General features: G+C 35.4%; 1 protein-coding gene across 1 annotated transcript in view; it reads right to left on the reverse strand.

The window, feature by feature from the left end:
• OLA1 (Obg like ATPase 1) overlaps positions 1–23719 on the reverse strand; it is a 177368-nt gene that overhangs the window by 129751 nt on the left and 23898 nt on the right. The window contains exons 3-4 of the mRNA XM_047772907.1: positions 19420–19563; positions 13685–13812 (exon numbers count right to left, since the gene is read on the reverse strand). Of these exons, the coding sequence (XP_047628863.1) occupies positions 13685–13812; positions 19420–19563 (272 nt within the window). The remainder of the gene's footprint in view (positions 1–13684; positions 13813–19419; positions 19564–23719) is intronic.

Consider the following 23719-nt stretch of genomic DNA (forward strand, 5'->3'; position numbering starts at 1 on the left):
ACTTCTAGGCATCTCTCAAAGAAATATCCAGAAAAAATACCAAAAAACAAACAAAAAAACCCAAAAAACCCATATAAGAATTCCATTAGCAACATTCTCTGTTAAAAAAAAAGTCAGAAATAGGAGTTCCCCTGTGGCACAGTGGGTTAGAGATCCAGTGTTGTCGCTGCAGCAGCTCAAGTTGCTGCTGTGATTCAGGTTTAATCCCTGGCCCAGGAACTGCCACATGCCACAGGCGTGGCCAAAAAAAAAAGAGAAATAATAATGCATATACATTATACTTAAGTGAAATAAGTCAGACAAGGACAGACAAATGTTGTATGAGCTCATTTACTTGTGGAATCTACAAAAGCCAAATTCAAGGAAAGAGAGAGCAGGGGACTGGCGGCGACAGAGAGTAGACCCCAGGGACTAGGATGGAATAATGGGGAGATGCCAGTCTTCCAGTTACAAGATGACTAAATTCTGGTATCTAATATAAAGCATGGTGACTATAGCTAACAATACTGTGTTACATGCTTAAAAGTTGCTAAATGAATAATCTTAAGTATTCTTACCACATACACACACAAAAATGTCAATTATGTGATGTGATGGACGTGTTAACTAAATGACTTTACTGTGGTAATCACTTTACAATATACACATGTATCAAATCATTGAGTTACTAATGTTATATGTCAATTATACCTTATAGAGGGTTCCCATTGTGGCTCAGCAGTAATGAACCCAACTAGTATCCATGAGGATTCAGGTCTGATCCCTGGCCTTGCTGTGAGCTGTGGGTAGGCTGTTGGTGTGCCTAGCATCCTGTGTTACTGTGGCTGTGGCACAGGCCAGCAGCTGCAGCTCTGATTCAACCTCTAGCCTGGGAAGTTCCATAAGCTACATGTGCGGCCCTTAAAAAGCAAAAAAATATATGTACCTCATAGCTGAGAAAATAAATAAATGCTCACAAACAGGAAGTACTAGTTCAATAAACTCTGATACTTCCAGGCTATGGACAATAGTGAAGCAGTTAGAAAATAATGAAGCATGAAATAAGGTAGGACAGATATAGCATGATTCTATTTACGTGAGGTACCTAGAGAAGTCAAATTCAGAGATAGGAAGCAGAATAGAGGCTGCCAGGCGCTAAGGGAGGAAGGAATTGGGAGTTACTGTTTAACAGGTATAGAGTCTCAGTTTGGGATAATGAAAAAGTTCTAGAGATGGATGGTGGTGAAGATTGTACAACATATGACTGTACTTAACATCACTGAATTGTACACTCAAAAATGGTTAAAATGGCAAATGTGTTATGACCATGTCACAATTTTTAAAAATTTATAATTACAAAAATGTTGAAATTAGATATAATTGCACAAGAAAAACAATGAAGCAGTATTAAAAATAACAGTCTATATGCACTGACAAAGAATGACCTCTTAAACTCTAAAATAATTCTGTAAGCACAGTATTACAATCCCCATTTTACATGAGAAAACTGAGGTTCAAAAATAGTGTTACTTTTTCAGTTACACAGCTAGATAGTAGGAACTGATAATCACACTCATGTTTGATTCTAAAACCCACCACATTCATTCCACTTTAGGCACCAGACTGAGATAAAGAAAAATAAAATAGTTGCATTATGCTAACATGATTCTGATTCTTTTCCCCCTTTTATCATTATCTTTAAAGTCATTTAAACAGCAACTAATTTTAACGGACCACTTTGAAAAGCACATTCTGAATATCATCTATCTGCATTTCTGCTTCAAGGTGAAAAAAAGCCAGATTTTCTGGGGTTTTTTTTGATTGATTGTCTTTGTTTATGAAAACACTAACTCAGCTTATTTGGAAATGTGGATAATCTGCTTCAAAAATTTTTTAACATAAACAAATATGGTATTTAGCTTTTTAAAACAAAATCTTCACAACAAAATCTTCCATAAGGGTGACGTATACTAAGTACTTAAAATGGATATCTGTTTTGTTTTCAAAAGCATTTAATCCATTAAGTAATTTTTAGAATGTTAATTTCTAGTGGTTTTTTCCAAACACCAAACACCATTTTCTTTCTCAATGGCATGATCTGGTAAGTATAACCAAAAAAAAAAAAAAAGGAAAATTCACAGAGAATTCATAAAGAATGTCTGTTCTATAGTTAATACATATAACTAGCAATACAGACATACCCATAGCTATTCCAGACTTGTTGATCCAAAATTATAGCTGCTCTTTATGGTAAAAATACGGAAAAATTCCCACCTTTTGAAGTTTCTCAGTTTTTAAAATCATGCAAACCATTAAAAAAAAAGTCCTGAAAACAGTCAACTGAAAAGTAACACATATGGTCCAAGAAATAATTTTTGCACAATTTCAAACATTCAAAATACTTTTGGAAAGGGGTAATAATTAAGAAAATGATTATTTGGAACATTATCAACATTCAAAAACAGTTTGATACTTAGACCAAAGTGAATATATATCTCAAATGAATAACTAACTGCTTTTAGATTTTCAAGCACTGCCAGCCCCAGATATTTCTTAAATGGCAGTCCTGAATTCAAATCATAGCTCTCTCTGGTACTTACCAAGTATGGAAATTATTACCTAGTTTCCTACCTTCTTTAAACCTCTTCTTTCCCTCTCTCTCTCACTCTTTCCTATTTTGGTCACCTGAGGCATATGGAATTTCCGGACCAAGGATCTGATCTGAGTCATAGTTGCAAACTACCCAGGGAAACCAGATCCTTAACACACTGTGCCAGGCCAGGAATCGAATCTGCGTCCTGGAGATCTCTCTCATCTTTAAAACAGGCATATTCTCTCCCCCACGGGAATGTTATAAACAAAGTACATATTTCATTATGTCACGTAGCCAATCATGGAATGTTAGCTCTGTATGCCTCTGAAAAGAAGTCACCATCTAAAAGATTAATGAAAGCTGCTATGGATACTGCCAAGAAGACCTCAGCTGCTGATCATTTCTCTATTTATTCCCTTCATGAATCAAAAGGAAAATACCAGAGAAAGAATGTGTGAGTAAATTTGAATGCATTCTCTCTCTTCTTTCTGACATAACAGTTTTGTCATCTTTGCTGCTAAAAGCATTAAGAGTTTGCAACATGTATACCTGGAATCCAAGTGACACAAATCTATTTGTCTCTAAAAGCCATCTCTTAGCCTTTAGGAATTTACAAAATAAATAATTTTCCACTGCCCCTTTACTATAACTTGGGTATCATTTAAAAGTGCTTGACCTAATACGCACTACTACATATAAAATATATAATCAACAGGGGTCTACTGTATAGCACAGGGAATTCTATTCAATATTCTGTAATAACGTACATGGGAAAAGGATCTGAAAAAGAATGGATACATGTATATGTATTACTGAATCACTTTGCTCCACACCTAAAACTAACACAACATCATAAATCAACTGTACTCCAATATAAAATTAAAAATTAGGAGTTCTTACCATGGCGCAGCAGAAATGAATCCCCAACTAGGAAACACTGAGGCTGTGGGTTCAATCCCTGGCCTCGCTCAGTGGGTTAAGGATCCGGCATTGGCGTGAGCTGTGATGTAGGTTGCAGATACAGCTTGGATCCGGAGTTGCTATGGCTATGGCCAGCAGCTATAGCTTGGATTCAGCCCCTAGCCTGGGCACCTCCATATGCTGCAGGTGCAGACTTAAAAAGCAAAAAAAAAAAAAAAACTAAAAAATTAAACTAAAAATTAAATTTAAAGGAATGATTAAAAAAAAAGTGCTTGACCTAGAATTGACAAATATCAACACAACTTCTCTGGAATTTAGACAAGTGTTTCTCAAACTGGATTTAGAGCTCACAGGATTGATAAAAAAAAAAAAATGTTATTTAAAAAAAAAGAGATTTCTTCATTTGCACTGATAATTCTTATCATAGATTAGCGGACTAATACAACAAAGCAAGGATTTTGTAACCAGAGCCTGAGTTCAAAACGTGATTCTGTTTCTTGTCATGTAATCTTGGGCAAGTACTGTAACCTCCCTATACTTTGGATTCCTTACTTACAAAATAAGAATAATAACAGTACCCACTCTTACAGAAGTGTTAAGAGGAATAAATGAGTTAATATTTGTAAAAGACTTAGGATACTATATATTGGTTAAAATAAAAATAATTAAATTATTTTTATAAAATCAGAATTTAGTTTTAGAGTTCCCTGGTGGCTTAGCAGGTTAAGGATCCAGTGTTGTCACTGCTGTGGCTCAGGTCACTGCTAAGACACAGGTTCAATCCCTCACCCAGGAACTTCCTCATGCTGCAGGCACAGCCAAAAAAGAAAAAGAAGAGAAAGAAAATTTAGATTTGGTCAGCATTTCTCAAATTGTGATCCATAACAAAATCTCAGAGATAATATTAACTTTTTCCCCTGATTTCATTTATAATCCTTTACCCTTTCATGGAAGGATATATAAAATATATAAGAACATGTGAGGTAAAATTTGTGTTGAAGGTACCTATTTCTCACCTAAAGTTTACCCCCGGTCTTTAAATGGCAACTTATGAAAAATCCTAAATTACACTAACAAAACTTCAAGTATTTTTGTAGAGAAAACAGACAAAAATCAATTGAAATCTAATTTTTGTGATATTCTTTGTGTCAGTATTTCACTTTAATTCAAGCAACACAGGCATAGAGAAAAAGAGGCAAAAAATCCCTCAAGATCAACTATTTGTTTTATTTAATAGCTTAAAGAGCATAAAGTAAATAAAGAGGCATGAAACCTAAAAACTGCTGAATGTTTTGAGTTGTGTTTAGCTCAACATGTATCTAACATTCTGAAAAATCACAACACAGTAAACAGCACCTTATTTTTAGGCATAAAATGACTATTAGGTATTTGGAAGCACAACTTTGCTGACTGAAATAATGAACTTCGAGTTCTTACCAACACTACCTCCGTGGAAACTCTACACTCAGGAAAGGACTGCTAGTGGCCCAACAACAGCCTACCAAACCATGCTCCCCTGCAGCCCTGTTCAACCATCACACTCATCCATTGAACTGCTACAGCTACAACTGACCTTGATTTTTTTTCCCTACTTGCAACAAAACATTCAAAACAGATACTTTGCTTCAGATACATTCAACTACCTTGACAATGAAGAAGTAACTGAAAAGACAGTAAAAGGACTTTCATAAAGTACCCTAGTTAAAATCTGCCTAAATTTGTCAACAAATTTTGCAATAGCTAGTCTCTCTTAAAGTTTACTCTAAAATCCTCTAAATGATAAGTCTCACTGGTTTTTTTTTTGCTTTTTTTTTTTTTGCTTTTTTGTCTTTTTTCTTTTTAGGGCCGTACCCACTGCAGATGGAGGTTCACAGGCTAGGGGTCTAATTGGAGCTGTAACTGCCAGCCTACAACACAGCCCACAACAATGCCAGATCGGAGGCACCTCTGCGACCTACACCACAGCTCATGGCAACACGGGATCCTTAACCCACTGAGCGAGGCCAGGGATCAAACCCACAACCTCACGGTTCCTAGTCAGATTTGTTTCCATTGTGCCACGATGGGAACTCCAAGTCTCAATTGTTAAAGCGTCACTCTTTAAAAAAAATTTACTTACATTAATGTTTCATTTCTAATGTTTAGGATTTGATTCCCTCAGCTGGTAATTTATGCATTAAACTTGTAAAATCCTTATTTTTATCTCACATTTAACCCTCCCCCTCCATCTTACATTTTCTGAAAAAACTGAACTCTCCAAGTTAAACTAAATGTTATTAAAAACTCTAAAAGGGTTTTTGTTTTAGTTAGCATGTATTAATAACACTTATCAAACATAAGAGCTTTTTAAATAAAATAAAAGCACATGATCACAAACTTAACTCAGAGTTTTTTGTTGTTGTTGTTGTTGGTTTTATTTATTTATTTTTGCTTATTACAGCTGCACCCACGGCAAATGGAGGTTCCCAGGCTATGGGTCCAATCAGAGCTACTGCTGCTGGACTACACCACAGCCAAGCAACAGCAACATCAGATCCAAGCCACATCTGAGATCTACACCACAGCTCACTGCAACGCCAGATCCTTAACCCACTGAGCGAAGCCAGGGATCAACCTCATGGTTCCTAGTCAGATTCATTTCTGCTGCGCCACGACAGGAACTCCTAGAGTTTATATTACATTTAACAAATATAAGTATTATTTTTCCCTATTAATAGAGCAGACAGATGATTTTGTATTCTACTATTTTTAAGTATTATTATGAGTTTTAATTTTTTTTTTCTTTTTAGGGCCATATCTGCAGTCTAGGGAAGTTCCCCAGCTTGGGGTCGAATGGGAACTACAGCTACTAGCCTACGCCAGAGCCACAGCAACGCAGGATCCAAGCCGTGTCTGCGACCTACACTACAGCTCACAGCAACACCGAATCCTTAACCCACTGAGCGAGGCCAGGGATAGAACCCCCATCCTCGTGGATGCTAGTGAGGCTCATTACTGCTGAGCCATGACGGGGAACTTTTGAGTTTTTAAAGACTCATTACTTTATTTGGTGAACACAGGTAAAACAAACTGAGAAAGGTACATACTAAATGCAAGAGACAAGAACCTAATGACAGTGAACACATCAAAATCCTTTACTGACTTTCTACTTTAAAGAATCATGAAACCTTATGTATTTCATTCAGCAATACAAATGATTGGAAACAAAAGAGTCTACCCAGATAGATACTTACAAAAGCATATCAACACTATAATTTAGCCCAAATCCCCTGACTTTGACTCCATGGAGCTATGGCACAGCAACAAGAGCAAAAGCAACTTTATTCCTTAGTAAACCAAGAATTTTTTCCCTGTATCATCAAAGTTTTCCCTCAAACATCTGTATCTTCCAGAGTGTGACAATACATAGGTGAAATTAATGCTACAGTAAGACAGAAAGAGTATAGTAGAGAGGGAATAAAACCAAACTAACTGTTGAATCACAGAGACTGCTCCCTTTTAGTTACATAACTTGGGCAAATCGTTTTACCTCTCTAAGCTTTGGTTCTCTCATCTGAAAATGAAAATAATAATAAGGCCTCTCTTTATGTCACACTGGGCTCTTTGCTGAGCAAGAACTAACAATTTATGAAGCACCAGGTAAATCAGTACTATAAGATATTCATTATTATTATATAAACTAGACCTAGTTGTTTGGCCAGGTAGGCCTCTTGGTAGGGCTAGGGTATTTCTGTCCTAAGATACAATCCTGCTTCCCAAACTGAGGACTGCATACTGCTGGAAGTACAGAAGGAAACTATGGGATCTAAAAACTTTACCTTAAAGTAAGTATCTGGAGCTATACTACTATGTACCAAAGAGCTCCAGATGTTCCTCACCCTTTGCAGTTAGAGCTAGTACGTGGACAAGTTTGACAAACATAGGATTCTTACCATTTTCATAATATTCTGTATTTCTCAGGCACTTTTATGTTTTACAGATAGGCAGCTTTGCCTATTAGTTCAAGATTTAGCCTGGTTTAAAACAAAATTTTGTTAAACTTTTTTAAAAAGCAAACTTTGAAAGAATAAAGAGCAGTATTTCTCAAATACCAAGAGTAGAAAGTATATTTTGCTACTTAAAGACACTTAAAAGATCCATAAAAGAATGAGAAGAATGGGATTACAGAAAACTAAAAAAACAAAGAACAAGAAACAGAAAACCAACCCCCTCTGGATTAACCCCATCCCCTCCTAGGTTTTCAGAAATGAGTCTGATGAACAGGCCCAGAGAATATGCCAATAATGCCACTTACTTTCACCTGTCAACATCTTTTCAATACAAAACAAAACAATGCACATTCTTATTATTTCACTGACATAATAATCTCAAAAAGACAAAACTTAAGTGACAGAGAACAGATCAGTAGTTGCCAGGGTTAACAATGACATGGGTATAACTATAAAGGAATAGCATAAGGAAGTTTTTTGGGGTGATGAAGTACTCTGCATCCTGATTCTGTGGTGAATGAGGAACATATACTTATGCTAAAATTCATAGAAATATATACTAAAAAAAAGTCAATTTTACTATATGATAATTTTAAAAATAAAATACACACATTCATGAACTTTACAAATGAATTTTTAGAAAACATTTGCCTAAAAAACTTATCAATAAATAATATTTTAGAATCTTTTTTTTTTTTTAGGGCCACACCTGTGGCATATGGAGGTTCCCAGGCTAGAGGTCAAATCGGAGCTGTAGCTGCCACAGCCACAGCAACACTGGATCTGAGCCGCGTCTGCGACCTACATCACAGCTCATGACAACGCTGGATCCTTAGCCCACTGAAAGAGGCCAGGGATCAAACCTAGAACCTCATGGTTCCTAGTTAGATTCGTTAACCACTGTGCCATGACAGGAACTCCTAGAATCAATTTTAAACAATGCTCCAGCTGAAAAAATTCTGAACAAAGGGATATATCAAAGAGAAACATAATTTCACTGTAGGTGCACCAAAATCCAAGGTTCTTCTCCACAAAATCTTAAGACTCATAAAATATCAGGTTTAACTTTTACCTTTAAATCAATACAAATAGCTGTACCAAACTGCTAATTATTACCTAGAGATATGAGATCATCTCCAATACTTATACTACTGAAAGAATCAGGGTAAGCAAAGAGTCCAATCAAAACTCCCCTAGAAGGAAAGGTTACAGAAAAATTGTCTTGTTAAAAAATTCCCACATCCTTTTTTTTTTTTGCTTTATTAAAGTTAAAATAACATATTCAAAATAAATATTCATTGTACTGTGCATAAAATGTACAATTTGATATATATTTATACCTGTGATACCACCTCCACAAAGAAGATTATGAACATATCCACACCCCCAAAAGTTTCTTCATGCCCCTATCCTTCCATCCCTCTCCATTCTCTGACCCCAAGCAACCCCAGGCAATCCCTGATTTGCTCTTTGATAGATTAGTTTGTATTTCCTATAACTTTCTATAAATAGAATCATTTATGCTCTTTTTCTGGACTCACTTCTTCCACATAGCCTTTTATTTTGAGATTTATTCATGTTAATCTATGTAGAAAAAAATTTAATGTTACATCTACCTGCTATACAAAATCAGTCTACATTTGCTACAAACTAGCTTATACACTAGATGAGTAACTTCAATTAGCTACATAGAAGTTTCACATAGAGAAAAAATTATTAGATCATTCTTCAACTAATATTCTTTTGAAAAAGTTTTTCTAAGCATTTTAAATAGGGCAAGAAAAGTAAGTGACCTTGCAGTAAGTAAAGACTCTGATTCTGTTTTCAAATTAATTATAATATGCAGAGATTCATTTGTACTATAAAAATACTTCCCACACAGCTTTGCTTATGGAAATCCACCAGCACAGAAAGATTAGCTCTCATAACTCCCTTCATGCAAATTCTGACAAATATCATATTTTTATGTGTCAAAATAAGACCCACTTTAACTTAAGCAACACTTGTTTTGTGAAAGATAAATTCTTGTTTATATAACTGAGTTAGTACACAGTAACTCTAAAAATACATTTTAAAAGACAAGTGTAACTCCAGATCTGCACACATGTGAACAAGACAATCTTTCACTATTTCTAGCATCTCTCATGTCCTAATTAGTGTACTCTGTAAACAAGAAACCCATTGAAAATAAAATTTTAAAAAGAATTCTAAATGAATGATGTAGGAAGGGGTCTGAAATAACTATACATTAGGCAACAAACCCAACGAGGGAAAGGAAAAATCTGCTAAATTTGAAGAGTAAGCAAACTATGTGATATAAGCAGATCCTTTTACAAAAGAAGCATTGAATATATTTCATGCTCAGACTTCACTTATGAAAATCATTAGCAATATCTTGAAAAAAATAATTTCATAACAATAAAATTTCCAACTGTTGGTATCTAATTCCACTGATATCTTAAAACATTAAAACTGTAACTCGACTGAATTACTTCTAGAAACAGTTTAATCTGCCTCCCTGCTCCAAGTCTCCATTCAAAACTTTATACTTAAGCCATTTGAGAAGAAGATCCTTAATATGGTGGACATTGTGAATCCCCAACTATCTCCTGGGCTCTTTTCCATCACTCCTATGCTGACAATTCTTTCATTGCACAACGACCTTTGAAACAAGCCATTTACTCTGAATAATCAATCTCTCCTTTCCTCTTTCCACTAACCTATTAGCTCTCACCCCAACTTTACCTCTCAGCAGAACCATCATCTTCAAGGTGACTCACGCATATACTGTTTCTCTTCTCTGTACACAATTGGAGAATGACATCCAGTATTTATGCGACCATTTATTCAGTCTCTGTCTCCTCCACTATATTATAAACTCCATGAGGGAGAGATCCTTACCTGTTTTTACACTCATCATTACATCCTTCAGTATCTGGCATGCTAAAAAGAGGTGCTCTACAAATAATGTATCAAATGAATAAGATGGGAGTGATCTAAAGACTTAAAGCTATTAAAAGGTACAAACAATTAGGTATAAGTAAGTTATAAAGGTGTACAGTACAGGAAATACAGTCAATATTTTAATAATATCTTTGTATTAAGTGTAATACATAAAAATATTAGATCATTATATTGTATACCTGAAGATAATATATTTTTTAAGCCAACCATACTTCAGATTTTTTTAAAGTGCTTATTAAAATTACTAGATTTAAAATTAAAAAAAATTAAAGCCAAAGCAAACCAGTCAAAATAACTTAACATTTAAAACAAATATAGGGAGTTCCCACTGTGGTGCACAAGGTTAAGAATCCTACTGCAGCAGCTAGGGTCACTGTTGAGGTGAGGGTTCAACCCCTAGCCCAGTGCAGTGGGTTAAGGATCAGGCACTGCTACAGCTATGGTGTAGGCTCAGATTCAATCCCTATCCCAGGAACTTCCATGTGCAGCAGGTGTGGCCATTAGAAAATACATAATAAATATAAAACAAGTATAAACTTTTGATACAATATACACACATACATCTCATAATCAAGGGAAGTAAATAAGATGAGGGAAAAGTTACTTTTTAAAACTAATGGAAGGAAATATAGCATTAACAAATTAAAATTCAGAAATAAACCAAAACTTCCCATTAATAATTTTTTCCTCTCCTTTTTCAGAAGTTCTAGTGGAAAGCTTTAGAGTGCCCTTGAACACACTAATAGTTATTGCCTATATTGTCCTCTTCCTCAGTAGTTTAAACTAATTATATAAAACAAAGATAGAGACACTAAAAGATAAAACATAAAAAATGGATTTTTTTCTCCACAAAATAAAAATGATGTTAAGAATTAAAATGTTTCAAACATATAATAAGCAAGTAAGTAAACAATTCACAAGTATATCTTTTTTAAAAGTCCAAATTCAACAATATAACTACACATTCATTAATATAATTATGCAATGTTAATTTCTACCAGTAGACTAGAAGCTTCATAAAACCAAAGAATGTATTCAATTCCACCACCACTATATATTTCCAGCACCCAGAACAGAAAGCGTTTACTATTTAATTAGAGAAAAATAAACATCAAGTGAATGATATTTCTGCTGACTTCATGACATTTGAAAAAAATAATCTTTATGAAGAATAATACCAAAGAAAAAATCTTATTCCACACTCATATTTAATAACCTGTTGAAGATGGAAAATGTATCATAATTTGGAACTAAAGAATTTTCATTTTTCATAGCTTCAAAGTAATCACTTTATCCTTTTACTCTCTACCAGTCCTTTTTATTGTCTACAATTCTATAAAGATTTTTTTAATTCTTGTTAAAAATGTATTACTCTGTGTTCTGTGCATTATACAACACTATGTATATATTTGATCAATGCTAAGATGCATATTTTCAGTTTAACATTTTTGAAATCAATTACTGTAAAAAAGCATGTTACCTAGTTTTATTGGATTTTTTTTTTCTTAGTATCTCTATCCTGAATGAAATACAGTAAAGGATGTATGCTCCTCACCAAATTCATTTTTCCTCTAAAAGTTAGAAAAACACATCAGATGAACTTTACACAAAAGACAACAAAACCAAAGATTTATTACATATGTTAATGGTTTCAAGTTTACCCTAAACTGCTCCAGCTCTAAACACTTTAAGTCAGATATCCCTCTTCAACCACCCACTTGCTTACAGCCAACATATTTGTTCCTATACCTCAGGAGGAAATAGATCCATGAACCTACCATTTTTCAGTCCTTTCCTACGTTCACTGCTAACTTATGGTAAGCTCTGTACCAACTCATCAGTTCAATCACTCACATCCAAACCTTCAATTCTCTTGCCCCCATCCTCCTGTCATACCTGTCCTCTCAATACTACTTTCTTAAAGACACCCCTGTCTGGATGTCCCAGGTACATTCAAAACACTACCCTAAACTGAAATCATCAACTCTCTCCCAATGCTTGCTGCTCCTTCTAATATCTCAGTGAGTAGCATCAAGAGTCATTCCGGCTCAGTCCAAAACCCAAAGTCACACTTGATACCACCCTCTCCTTGAAATTCTCGCATCAGTCACCAGAAGCAGGGGAAGGAGGAAAAAAAAAAAAAAGAAGGAAGAAAATAGAGGTTCCTGCCAATGTACAGACATTAGGTAACACTCTCAACATAACTGAACCCCTCAGCCCCAACACAAACATATAACCTTATCTCTGCCTGCACCACAAACCCTTCCAGAAGGTGTCTCCAAATCCAAGGTAATGCTACCTAGATCAGTACTTCTCAAACTATCCATGGTAGGTTTTTGTAAAATATAATAAAAATGAATTACTAGGGTAAATGAATTTGTTAAAAGACATACAAAAACACTACCACAATTTTTTATTTAAATTCAAATGACAAAAAAGTTACTTATATTGCTATAAAATTTTCTAAATGTTCATTCTCAATTGCTTATAGTTAACTAGTTGAGGACCAGTAGCAAATAAAAGCACTAAACCAGACCACAGCTGGACCCCACCTCTAATTTATGTTTCCTTCATTTGTATTAATTTGCTCATTATAATACTATTACCATAAAGTACAGTCTTGACCTGAGCCTTAACCTAAAAGTTTTTACTCTATCAGAGGATTACTATGTTCTTGGCTCACTTCTGTAGTCAAAAGAACACAAACCAACATCTGGTTCTGCTTATTTTCTCTCTTTGCTTTATATCCCTCTTTCCATTAAGGACCAGCTGATCTACAGTTTCTCCTTAATCCATTCTTCTCCAATAAATAACCTGGATGCTTTTCTCTCCTCTGAAATAATGCAATCCCCTCCTCTATCAATTCTGCCTTCTCAATACACAAGAAAAGAAAGAATGCAAAAAAGTTCCAGAAGTTAAGAAAATTTCAAAATGCCTTTACAATCAACAAAATTACTTCCACATAGAAACACTTATCAATGACTCTAATCCAGACCAGGGAGTAAAATTCAATTAGACTACGACAGCAACATAGCATATACCTTCTATGAAATAAGCCTTCTCATATGGAGAGGATACTTAATAACATTATAAATCACAATTAACAGAAGAACCCATGATTGATTTTGTGAAGCTAAGCAAACCTTATTTTATTAGGTATTAATTTCATCTGTGCAATAATGAAGAGAAAATATAGATCATAATGAAATCAATCGATTAAATACATAGCTGTACTTACGTGTTAAATGAAAGATTCCATCACAGGCACTAATATGAGATAAAAAGGCATTTCCCAGGCCTTGCCCATTGTGAGCTCCTTTCACAAGGCCAGCAATATCCACTACATTCAGAAAGGCAGGAATTTTGCTGAAAAACAAAAGGTGATTTTATGACAAAATAGTACTAAAAACCTGCTTATTAACCAAATGGCTTTCCCAAACAAATTTGTCCTTTCCTCTTTATTTTATTTTTCTTTTTATGGACACACTTGGCATACGGAAGTTCCTGGGCTGGGGGTTGATCAAAGCTGCAGCTGCAGGCCTACATCACAGCCTTCGGCAAACACCAGATCCTTAACCCACTGAGTGAGGCCAGGAATTGAACTCACATCCTCAAAGAGACAGTATTGGGTTCTTAACCCACTGAGCCACAACAGGAACTCCAATTCTTTTCTTTTTAGGAGAGTGTTTAGTAGACTGTCAGTACTAATCATTTGATAAATGAATAGTAAAAAAAAAATTTAAACAAAAAATAGTCTTTTCAGGAGTTCCTGTCATGGTTCAGCAGATAACGAACCCGACTAGTATTCATGAGGACTCAGGTTTGATCCCTGGCCTTGCTCAGTGGGTTAAGGATCTGGCATTGTAGTGAGCTGTGGTGTAGGCCAGCAGCTGAAGCTCTGATTCTACCCCTAACCTTGGAACCTCCATATGCCACAGGTGTGGCCCTAAAAAGAAAAAAAAAAAAGAAATAGTCTTTTCAAACTTTACTACCTAGAAGAATGAAGGGAACAAATTTTAAAGTAGGAGAGATGTTTTTATTGTGTCTCTAAAAATTAAAACTCATATCATTAATTTTTTTACTGTTCCTCTGGCACACACATACACACACAAAAGCAGTGGAGAATGTTTAGAGAGTATACTTGATAGAGGCAAGGTAATCATCATCACAGAATGAGCCAATATATTCAACTGATACTTTGTGCCAGCAACTGGACTATGTGCTTTACATGTATTATCATCTCAAAGTTCAACTCTATAAGGTAGGTGCAATTTATTAAACCCACTTCACAGATGAGGAAATTGAGTCTTAGAGAAGTTAAAAATTCATTGTACACAGGATCACTCAGCTAATAGTGACAAAATTGGAATTCAAATAAACACAGGCTATCTAGGTTTTGCATTCAGTTACCACATAGGTTATATAGCTTCAAAATTCATGGAGAGATGTGGACCAGTTATCAACATAGTAATAATCTAGTTGTTAACAACAGCAACAGAAGAGACACAGTAAAGTACCAGTTAACAAAAATTAGAAACCAAGTTAGGAAAACCAGTCGTCATGTAAAAATGGAGATAAAAACGTATGAATAAATAAAGCTACTTTCAAAATGTCACATGACAAAGATGTATAAATATGTATTTATGTATCCTTTGTCAATTTTCAGAAGAGTATCATTTTTCAGAATGTCAATTTTACTATATGATAAAATACAACATAAAAGTTCCACAAAATACTTTCATATTATCTGCATGGAAAATGAGTCCCTTTAAAATAACTGTCCTATAAAAATTTCTTATACAAATAGAAATTACTTGATAAAGGTTACCAGCAAGTCCATAGAAAATATACATAAGATGTGGTTATGTTTTTCACTGGATACTGTAGTTGCCTTCCCAGCATCCTTTGCCCCTTCTCTTGGTGACTATATTAATTGTCATTTGACTAGCCATACCTCCCCAGGGAAGCCCAGAGCTTTGGAAAAGCCAGCTTTATACCTAACTCTAGAAAGGGGTATGTAGCTTGGGCCTATACTAAGCAGTTTAATCTCATCCTTTAGGCATGATTTATGATTTGAGGGCCTTTGTCTCACCCTATTTGCCTAGAAAAATTTAAGGAGAGGCTTACCAGAGAGGGTGAAGAGGGTTCTTGAATAGAAGCTCATCAGTCCTCTGAGAGAGCTTCTAGAGGCAAATCCCTTTTCCTTCACTCTGAACATCAATAAGAAAATATACACTTCCAAGAATTGAGAGGCATACTATGACTAAAAGGGAAGGCAATCTTATGATCAAGCTGATAAAGAAAGTAAAATGAGAGGGGAATAAGGCCAGGTCCTTGATGACACAATTGAGGTGCTAAAACCAACACTTAATACCATGCTGCATGACACTAACTCAATAAATCAATTTGAGTCAGTATGTCAACTGCAACCAAACTCATCCTAAATAATACAGTTTCAACCAACTAAAACATATCACCCATATGATCAATATGAATTGAGAAGCATAGATATGAGTGGAAAGGCCCTGAATCTGAAGAAGCCTTGGGTTCTAGTCCTGGTTGACATTGGTTACTTGTGTGACCTTGGGCAAATCATTTCACTTTTCTGGGCTTCAGGTTCCTTGTATGAAGAAACCACATAGCTCTGAGATTTTGTTTGCTAATGAAAATGAGTTTCTTAATTCTGATTCTCGATTTGAGGCCAGGATATAGGTTTAAACCATTAATATCTCAAAAAAATAAAAACTGGAGCCCTAATTCAAAGATTTTTTTTATATTGTATCAATGATTTTAAGACTATGTTATCAAACCATATGTAACTTTCTTGACACTAAAATGATAAGGTTTAAAATATTTTTAATCATTATAATATAATGAACATAGAATACCAAAAACATTTTTAAGTTCTTCTTCAGAAACAGGCTAAAATGATGAAGATTTTTCTTTCATCCAAAAAAACAAAAAAAAAATTTTTTTTTTAAAACTTGCAATATAACATATAAGTTTTGGGTAGCAAGAAGAAGTATGAATTACTGTCAATTCTTCTTTATTTGCTTGACCACAAAGAGGCCACAATTAAGTCATGGAAAAAATGAAGATGGGTTCCTATTCAATCTTTTCATTTTTATAAAGGCAGTAAATCAATGTTTACCAGCAAAGGAAAAACAAGAGAAATTTTGAGAAACTAATTCCCTTATTGCCTAAAATTTCAACAAATTTGAAGTCCAAGAGCTTTATCACTATTGCTGTTGTTCTCATGTCTCTTAAAAAAAAAAAAATCTCAGCAATGTCACATGACCACAAAGCCCAGCAGTGGCAAAGGCTCACATAAGGAGAAAGCCAGAGTGGGGAGAGAAGGCAACACAACAGCACCTAGAGCCTGTATAAGGAAGGCACCTGGGTAGGAGAGCAGCCGAAGCCAGGAGAGAGTCCAAACTGGGCAACTACCCAGTGGGTTCAAGAAATTTGCTACATATAAAGGGACTGAGCAAATAAGCACATTATTGGGACAACTGGAGAAATCTAAACAGAATCTGTGAATTAGATAGTAAGATTAGATCAATGTCAATGCCCTAATTATGATGGTTTACTATAGGTATGTATAAAAGTGTCTATATTTAGCAAATACAAACTGAAGAATTAAAGTGCAATGTGGCATAACGTTTGCAACTTATTTTCAAAGGTTCAGAGAAATTTGAGCAGAGGGCATACAAGCACTCTACATGTAATTTTGTAGCTTTTATATAAAACTAAAATCATTTAAAAATAAAAAAGTCCTTGGCGTGGCACAGCGGGTCAAGAATCCAACTGCAGCCTCTCGGATGCTGCAGAACCACAGGTTGGATCCCCACCCAGTGCAGTGGATTAAAGGATCTACCATTGCTGCAGCTGCAGTACAAGTTGCAGCTTTGACTTGGATTGAGTTCCTGGCATGGGAACTTCCATATGCTGTGGGTACAGCCATAAAAAATAAAAATAAATAGTAATAATAGTAAGAGTTCCCATTGTGGTTCAGTGGGTTAAGGACCAGACATTTCCTCCATGAGGATGCGGGTTCGAACCCTGGCCTTGCTCAGTGGGTTAAGGATCAAGTGTTGCTGTAAGCTGCAGTGTAGGATGCAGCTTGGATCTGGTGTTGCTGTTGGTGTTGCTGTTGCTGTTGCCGTGGCTGTTGTGTAGGCCTCAGCTGCAGCTCTGATTCAAACCCTAGCCTGGGAACTTACATATGTTGCAGTTGTGGCTGTAAAAAGAAAAAAATAAATAAAATACAATAAAGTAAGTAAAAATAAAAAGTTCTTAAAAAGGATAAAGCAGTCAGCTTGAGAAGCCAATTCAAAGATATAATCTGAGCTATAACAAGTGATTGTGACAGATCACCAGGTGAGTAACACTGATATGAATAAACACATGAATGAATAAATGAAAACAAGAAAGCTCTTTTTACAGTAGAATGCCAACTAATAAATGAAGAAGAGATGGTGGAATTACAAAACCATTATGTGACAATCATCACAGTAATAATTCATCAAAAAATTGGGAGTTCCCATTGTGGCGCAGCGGAAATGAATCTGACTAGGAACCATAATGATGCGGGTTTGATCCCTGGCCTTGCTCAGTGGGTGGGGGATCCGGCATTGCCATGAGCTGTGGTGTAGGGCGGTAGCTATAGCTCCGATTCAACCCCTAGCCTGGGAACTTCCATATGCCCCAGGTCCGGCACTAAAAAGTAAAAAAAAAAAAAAATCAACAGACTCTGGAGTTCCCACTGTGGTGCATCAGATTAAGGATTCCAAATTGTTTCTGTGGTGGCGCAGGTTCAATCCCTGGCCTGGCACAATGGGTTAAAGAAGTGGCACTGCTGCAGCTGCAGCATAGGTTGCAGCTGTGGCTTGGATTCAATCCCTGGCCTGGGAACTTCTATATGCCACAGATGAGGCCCTTAAATAAATAAATAAATAAATAAATAAATAAATAAATCTTGGGCTTAATCTTGCTTATGAGGCAACTTGAGAAAAAATATTGAATTTTAAAAGTCTTGAGGAAGAACAAATTTGACAAAATCTGGACAAGTCAAGTCAGAGGCACCTGCTTAGTCATCTAAGTGTCAGTGTCATGGAGGTGGTTAGATGTATGCATGGAGTTCAACAGAGTTCAGGGCTGGAGACAAAAACTTGGGACTGATCAGCACATTCAAAATAGTGAAAAACTAAAAGCAAGCTAAATTCTCAATAATATGAAAATAGCTAATAAATAGTGTATACTCATATAATATAGTATTAAACATAATTATTATATTAGAAATTATTTAAATCTTATTTTTTCAATCTAGAAAAATATTAATAATACCCCAAGTTTTAAAATATCCTATTTCTATAAGTTTATGTGCACAGATTCAGGGAAAAGTATGGAAGGACCTACCACCAAAGCATCTATATTTACTACACTAAGGTAGAAGGATAAGTGATCTTCTCTCTATGCTTTTCAACATGGTCTTAACATCCTACAATAAACCTGTATTATCTTAGTTTTTCTAATTAAAGATAAAATACATGTTTTTTTATAAAAACTTCAAATAACAGAGAGAAATACAAGAAATAAAGGAAAAAAATGACCTAAAAATTTCATTACCTGGAGATACCTCAGTTGGTGATTTTTAGCTCATATATTTTCCTATGAATATACACCTACCTGTATTAATTTTACTTGAATGGAATCACATAATACAAACTAATTACTATCTCTACTTCATACTCTTCAGAAAAAAACAACTGCAATGTTAACAACAGAGACATAGCCTTCCTCATCCTTCTCCATGCTCCACATCACTTTTATAATTACCCAAAACAATAATGCTACACTAATTGTGGGGGGAAAAAACAACCCTTCCACATGAGTTTAAATATACCACTTATATATTTTTATTCAGTCTATACAGAGCCACCAAATGAACAATAGCATAAAGACTTTTCTTACCTTGCTGGTTTGTGGTACTGGCAAAGAAAGTCAAACCTTTCATCTGGCACAGGTACTCTGCTCTCATTAGGATCAATAGTGCAGAATGGGAAGTTTTCTGCTGAAGCTTGACTATTGGTTAATACATTGAAAAAGGTAGATTTCCTAAAATGAATTAAAATAATTTCGATCAATTCTTAGGCTAACACAGAGAAAAATTTATCTCACTCTAATTCCAATGCTCAAATAAAATCCATGAGGATTATAAAACCAATCTGGGAAGAGGGAGATACACATTTTTATTACAAAAATGAGTGAAATTTACAACAATGCAGCTCATGATTTACAATTAGGTTATGTTCCTATCAGTCTATTTGGAACTTGAAAAGAATTTCCCCCAAATAATTTTTGTTATAGATGATAGCTAGTCTCATACTATAATCACGAAACCTATTTTGTACCTGGTTGTACCAGTATTATTTCACCTACATCTAGTATAATCTTCTCTGGCATAATGTAGAGAGGTAAGTGTTTAGTTGGGTCAATTACTTGCCAAGCATTCTGAATTGGGAAACAGATGCACATTTCCTAGTAGGAAATGGCAGTTTTAGCTCAGTCTCCTTTCTAATTGTCAGTGCATAAGGGTTACTGGTAAGTCTATTACTGTGAATTGTATGTGATGAAAGTCAAAATGTGAATTTTTTTCCCAAGTGTAACTTTCATCAAGAAAAAAGCATTAATAATGAATAAATTGTTCACTAATTTTCTAATTATCTGATTCTTAACTGCTCATACCCATTCAGAAAATGTCAACTCATATTACTATTCTCTCTTTTCCACTTTTTTAGGTAGAAATGTTTATTAGAGGGTATCTAACCCAATATACATCAAAAGTTTATACTTGCTACAGTTAGCTCATCTGACTGAAATTTGGAACCAAAGAACCAGTGTTTCTGTTTTTGTTTTTTCTTTTTCTTTTTTTCTTTTTTCTTTTTAATTCTGAAACTCTTTCAAGAGAGTAATAAACAAAAGGCAGCATGGGAGGCTTACCTAAATACTACTGGTGGAAAGTATGGTTTGGCAACAATAAATTAACTTCTACCTGCCCATAGATCTTTAAGAGATTGCTCTTATATCACATTTAGACTAAACATTTCAAATTAAAGTAGAAAAGTTTCTGAAAATAACCACTTATATCATTACTGCTTACTTAGAGCACCACTGGTCAAATCAGTAGCTTTCAAATGCCTGCCTATGTAGCAGACTCAGCTGAGAGTGTAAAGGAATGCACTTCCAGGCCTCTCTTCAGAGATGGTATAGGCCCCAGTATTTTAACTCAGCTAACAACTCATTGAATAATATTGACTGTTGTAGAATTTATATTGGTAACCTCTAAGAGAGTGGTAACAATCCAGAACTCTAGGGATGGTAATGAAGGGAAAATCACTAGTCCCTATAGAGCTAGCTTTTCATTTCAATTCTGTTTAGACGAATGTCACCATACTTATTTTAAAATTATCTGTGTATTTATAAAGTTATAGTCTATCTATTTACAGAAAAATCCTGAAGATTAATGCTATTTTAAAAATTAACATATACAATAAGGCAGATAATTTCTTAAAAGAGAACTCACATTCAGACTATAATCTTTAAATACCATATCCATTAAAAATAATGAAGAGTTCTTGGAGAAATGGGAAGCTCCGGGACTGAGACCAGAAATATACAAGACGAACTGCAAACAAATTTTCCCCAAGGGAAAACAAGGAACCTATTAAAGCTCATAGAGTCCGATCAAAAGCACTCTGGAGCCAATCTGAATAGGCCCAAGGGCCTACGATGGGTCATTTTGAGCATCTGTAAAAACAACTATAATGGATTGTAACAAATCAAATTAACTTCTTATCTATGAGTTGTTAAAAATCCTCAATAAAATAACTCCCCCACCCCCTAAAAAACCCTCTCTGGCCACCTTTTAATGATGCTAGGTGACTGACTGTTTTAATGACTGTTAAGTAAAACATTTAATGTGTCCTTCCTATATATACTGCACTTTTAGAGTAACAAAGAGTTGATGAAGAGATCATTTTATAAACATAGTCCAGTCAATAAATGAGAAGAAAATTAAAAGCTCAGAATACCACCATTTTATAACTACTAAGGAGTTAATGAATTTGAGTTATTAACACCAATTACAGTTAACTGCAAAAAAAAATTTTTTTAAATAGAATTTAACAGAAGTATGTCCACCATCTTTCAAGTATTTCTGACATAAAAATTATCTGGCACTTGGAGTTCCCGTCGTGGCTCAGTGGTTAACAAACCCAATCAGTTGGTATCCATGAGGATGCAGATGTGATCCCTGGCCTTGATCAGTAGGTTAAGGATCTGGGGTTGCCATGAGGATGCAGATGTGATCCCTGGCCTTGATCAGTAGGTTAAGCTGTGGTGTAGGTTGCAGACGTGGCTGGAATCTGGTGTTGCTGTGGCTGTGGCCAATTCAACCCTTGGCCTGGGAACCTCCCTATGCCATGGGTGCAGCCCTAAAAAGACAAAAAGACAATAAATAAATAAATAAATAAATAAATATCTGATATTTAACTGATCAAGTCTTTAGATATTACTACCACTGCCACTTAACAGGAAATACAGAGGACAGGAGAACATATTAAATGATACCACATGATGGAATTAACAAAATTCAGACTTTGGAAAAACAAGTCAGCTGGGGAAGAAAAAATTCTCCTTCTGGGTGAGATACAAAAGCTAAAAACAGACTAGAACTCTCACCCGGAACTGGAAAAGTCATATAAATGCAGAATGCAGATAGTATCTGCTTGAAGGGGCTAAGAACCTGGAAATGGGACAGCTGCCCATTCTAGGCAAGGTAAGGCGGCCAAGATCCAGGCTTTACACTTGTAGAAAGCTGACGCTGGAGTACAGAGAATTCAGCAATGCATTAGAAGACTTGGAGGATGGACCTCGAGAACACAACCAGTTTTCCCCTCAGGATATTTCTCCCAAGAGGGAGAACTACAAAAGTGTACTGAAGTAAAAATCTGGAGAAAAATACTCACCAGACCTTGTCCTCTCCCCACAAAAAAATAAAAAATAAAAAGTGATACTCAGGTTGCCAGAAAAATCCATGAGTCCTTCCTTATTTGTCTAAACTGTAACTAAAATATTGCATTCCTGCATTGAAAATATTACAAAATAATGGCATGATAAAAATATTTCAAGAAAAATTTAAATATATTAATCAATCCACTTATGAAACACTTGTGCCTTTCTTGGGGGACAAAAAAGTGCAGGTGTGTTTTCGTATACTGTAGATAAAAAACTGCTCGTTGCTCTTAGCAGTCACACTAACTGTAATATAAGAAGGCCACAGGGTGTTTACGGAGTTATTTTTAAATTTATTATTATTACTTAAAACATATTATACAGTAAAAATATAGCAAAAGAAAGTCTCCCTATCTTTTAGGCCACAATAATTCTTTTCTTTTTTTTTTTGTCTTTTTTTTTTAGGGCCGCACCCACGGCATATGGAGGTTCCCAGGCTAGGCGTATAATAGGAGCTGTTGCCACGGGCCTGTGCCAGAGCCACAGCAATGCCAGATCCAAGCCCCATCTGCAACTTATACCACAGCTCAAGGCAACACCAGATCCTTAACCCGCTGAGTGAGGCCAGGGATCAAACCCACAAGCTCATGGTTCCTAGTCGGATTTGTGTCTACTGTGCCACAATGTTAACTCCTAGGCCAAAAAAATTCCTAACATGCAGTCAAACTAAAGTTGGAAGAGATAGCTCCATTTTCACAGATCATCTCATCTTGGATAGGATTTTAAACGTCATAAAGTCCAAATTATCTGTAACTTCTATTAGCTTTTTGTAGGTACAAAAAAGTAAAAAGGAAGAAGGAAAAAGAAAATTTTCTAAGATCATTAGTATAAGCTTAGTGGCAAGACATTCTGATCTACTCAAATCTATTAAAGAAAAGCCTTGCAAAAGCAAAGTATTTTAAAGTTTTGGCTTAAGCCCCAAAGACTCAAAACTGTAGGAATCTTCCTTATGTAAAAAGAGGTTTACATAAATATTATTTCCACAATGATAGCATTAAAAAAAAAAAAAAAATGGCTAGACTTAATGCATCCCCCCTCCATTTAAGACCCAAATAACTGGAGTTCCCGTCACGGCACAGTGGTTAACGAATCCGACTAGGAACCACGAGGTTGAGGGTTCGGTCCCTGGACTTGCTCAGTGGGTTAAGGATCCGGCGCTGCTGTGAGCTGTGGTGTGGGTCGCAGACGCAGCTCGGAT

This window comes from Phacochoerus africanus, chromosome 3, assembly GCF_016906955.1.
Source record: "Phacochoerus africanus isolate WHEZ1 chromosome 3, ROS_Pafr_v1, whole genome shotgun sequence".
Lineage (NCBI taxonomy): Eukaryota > Metazoa > Chordata > Mammalia > Artiodactyla > Suidae > Phacochoerus > Phacochoerus africanus.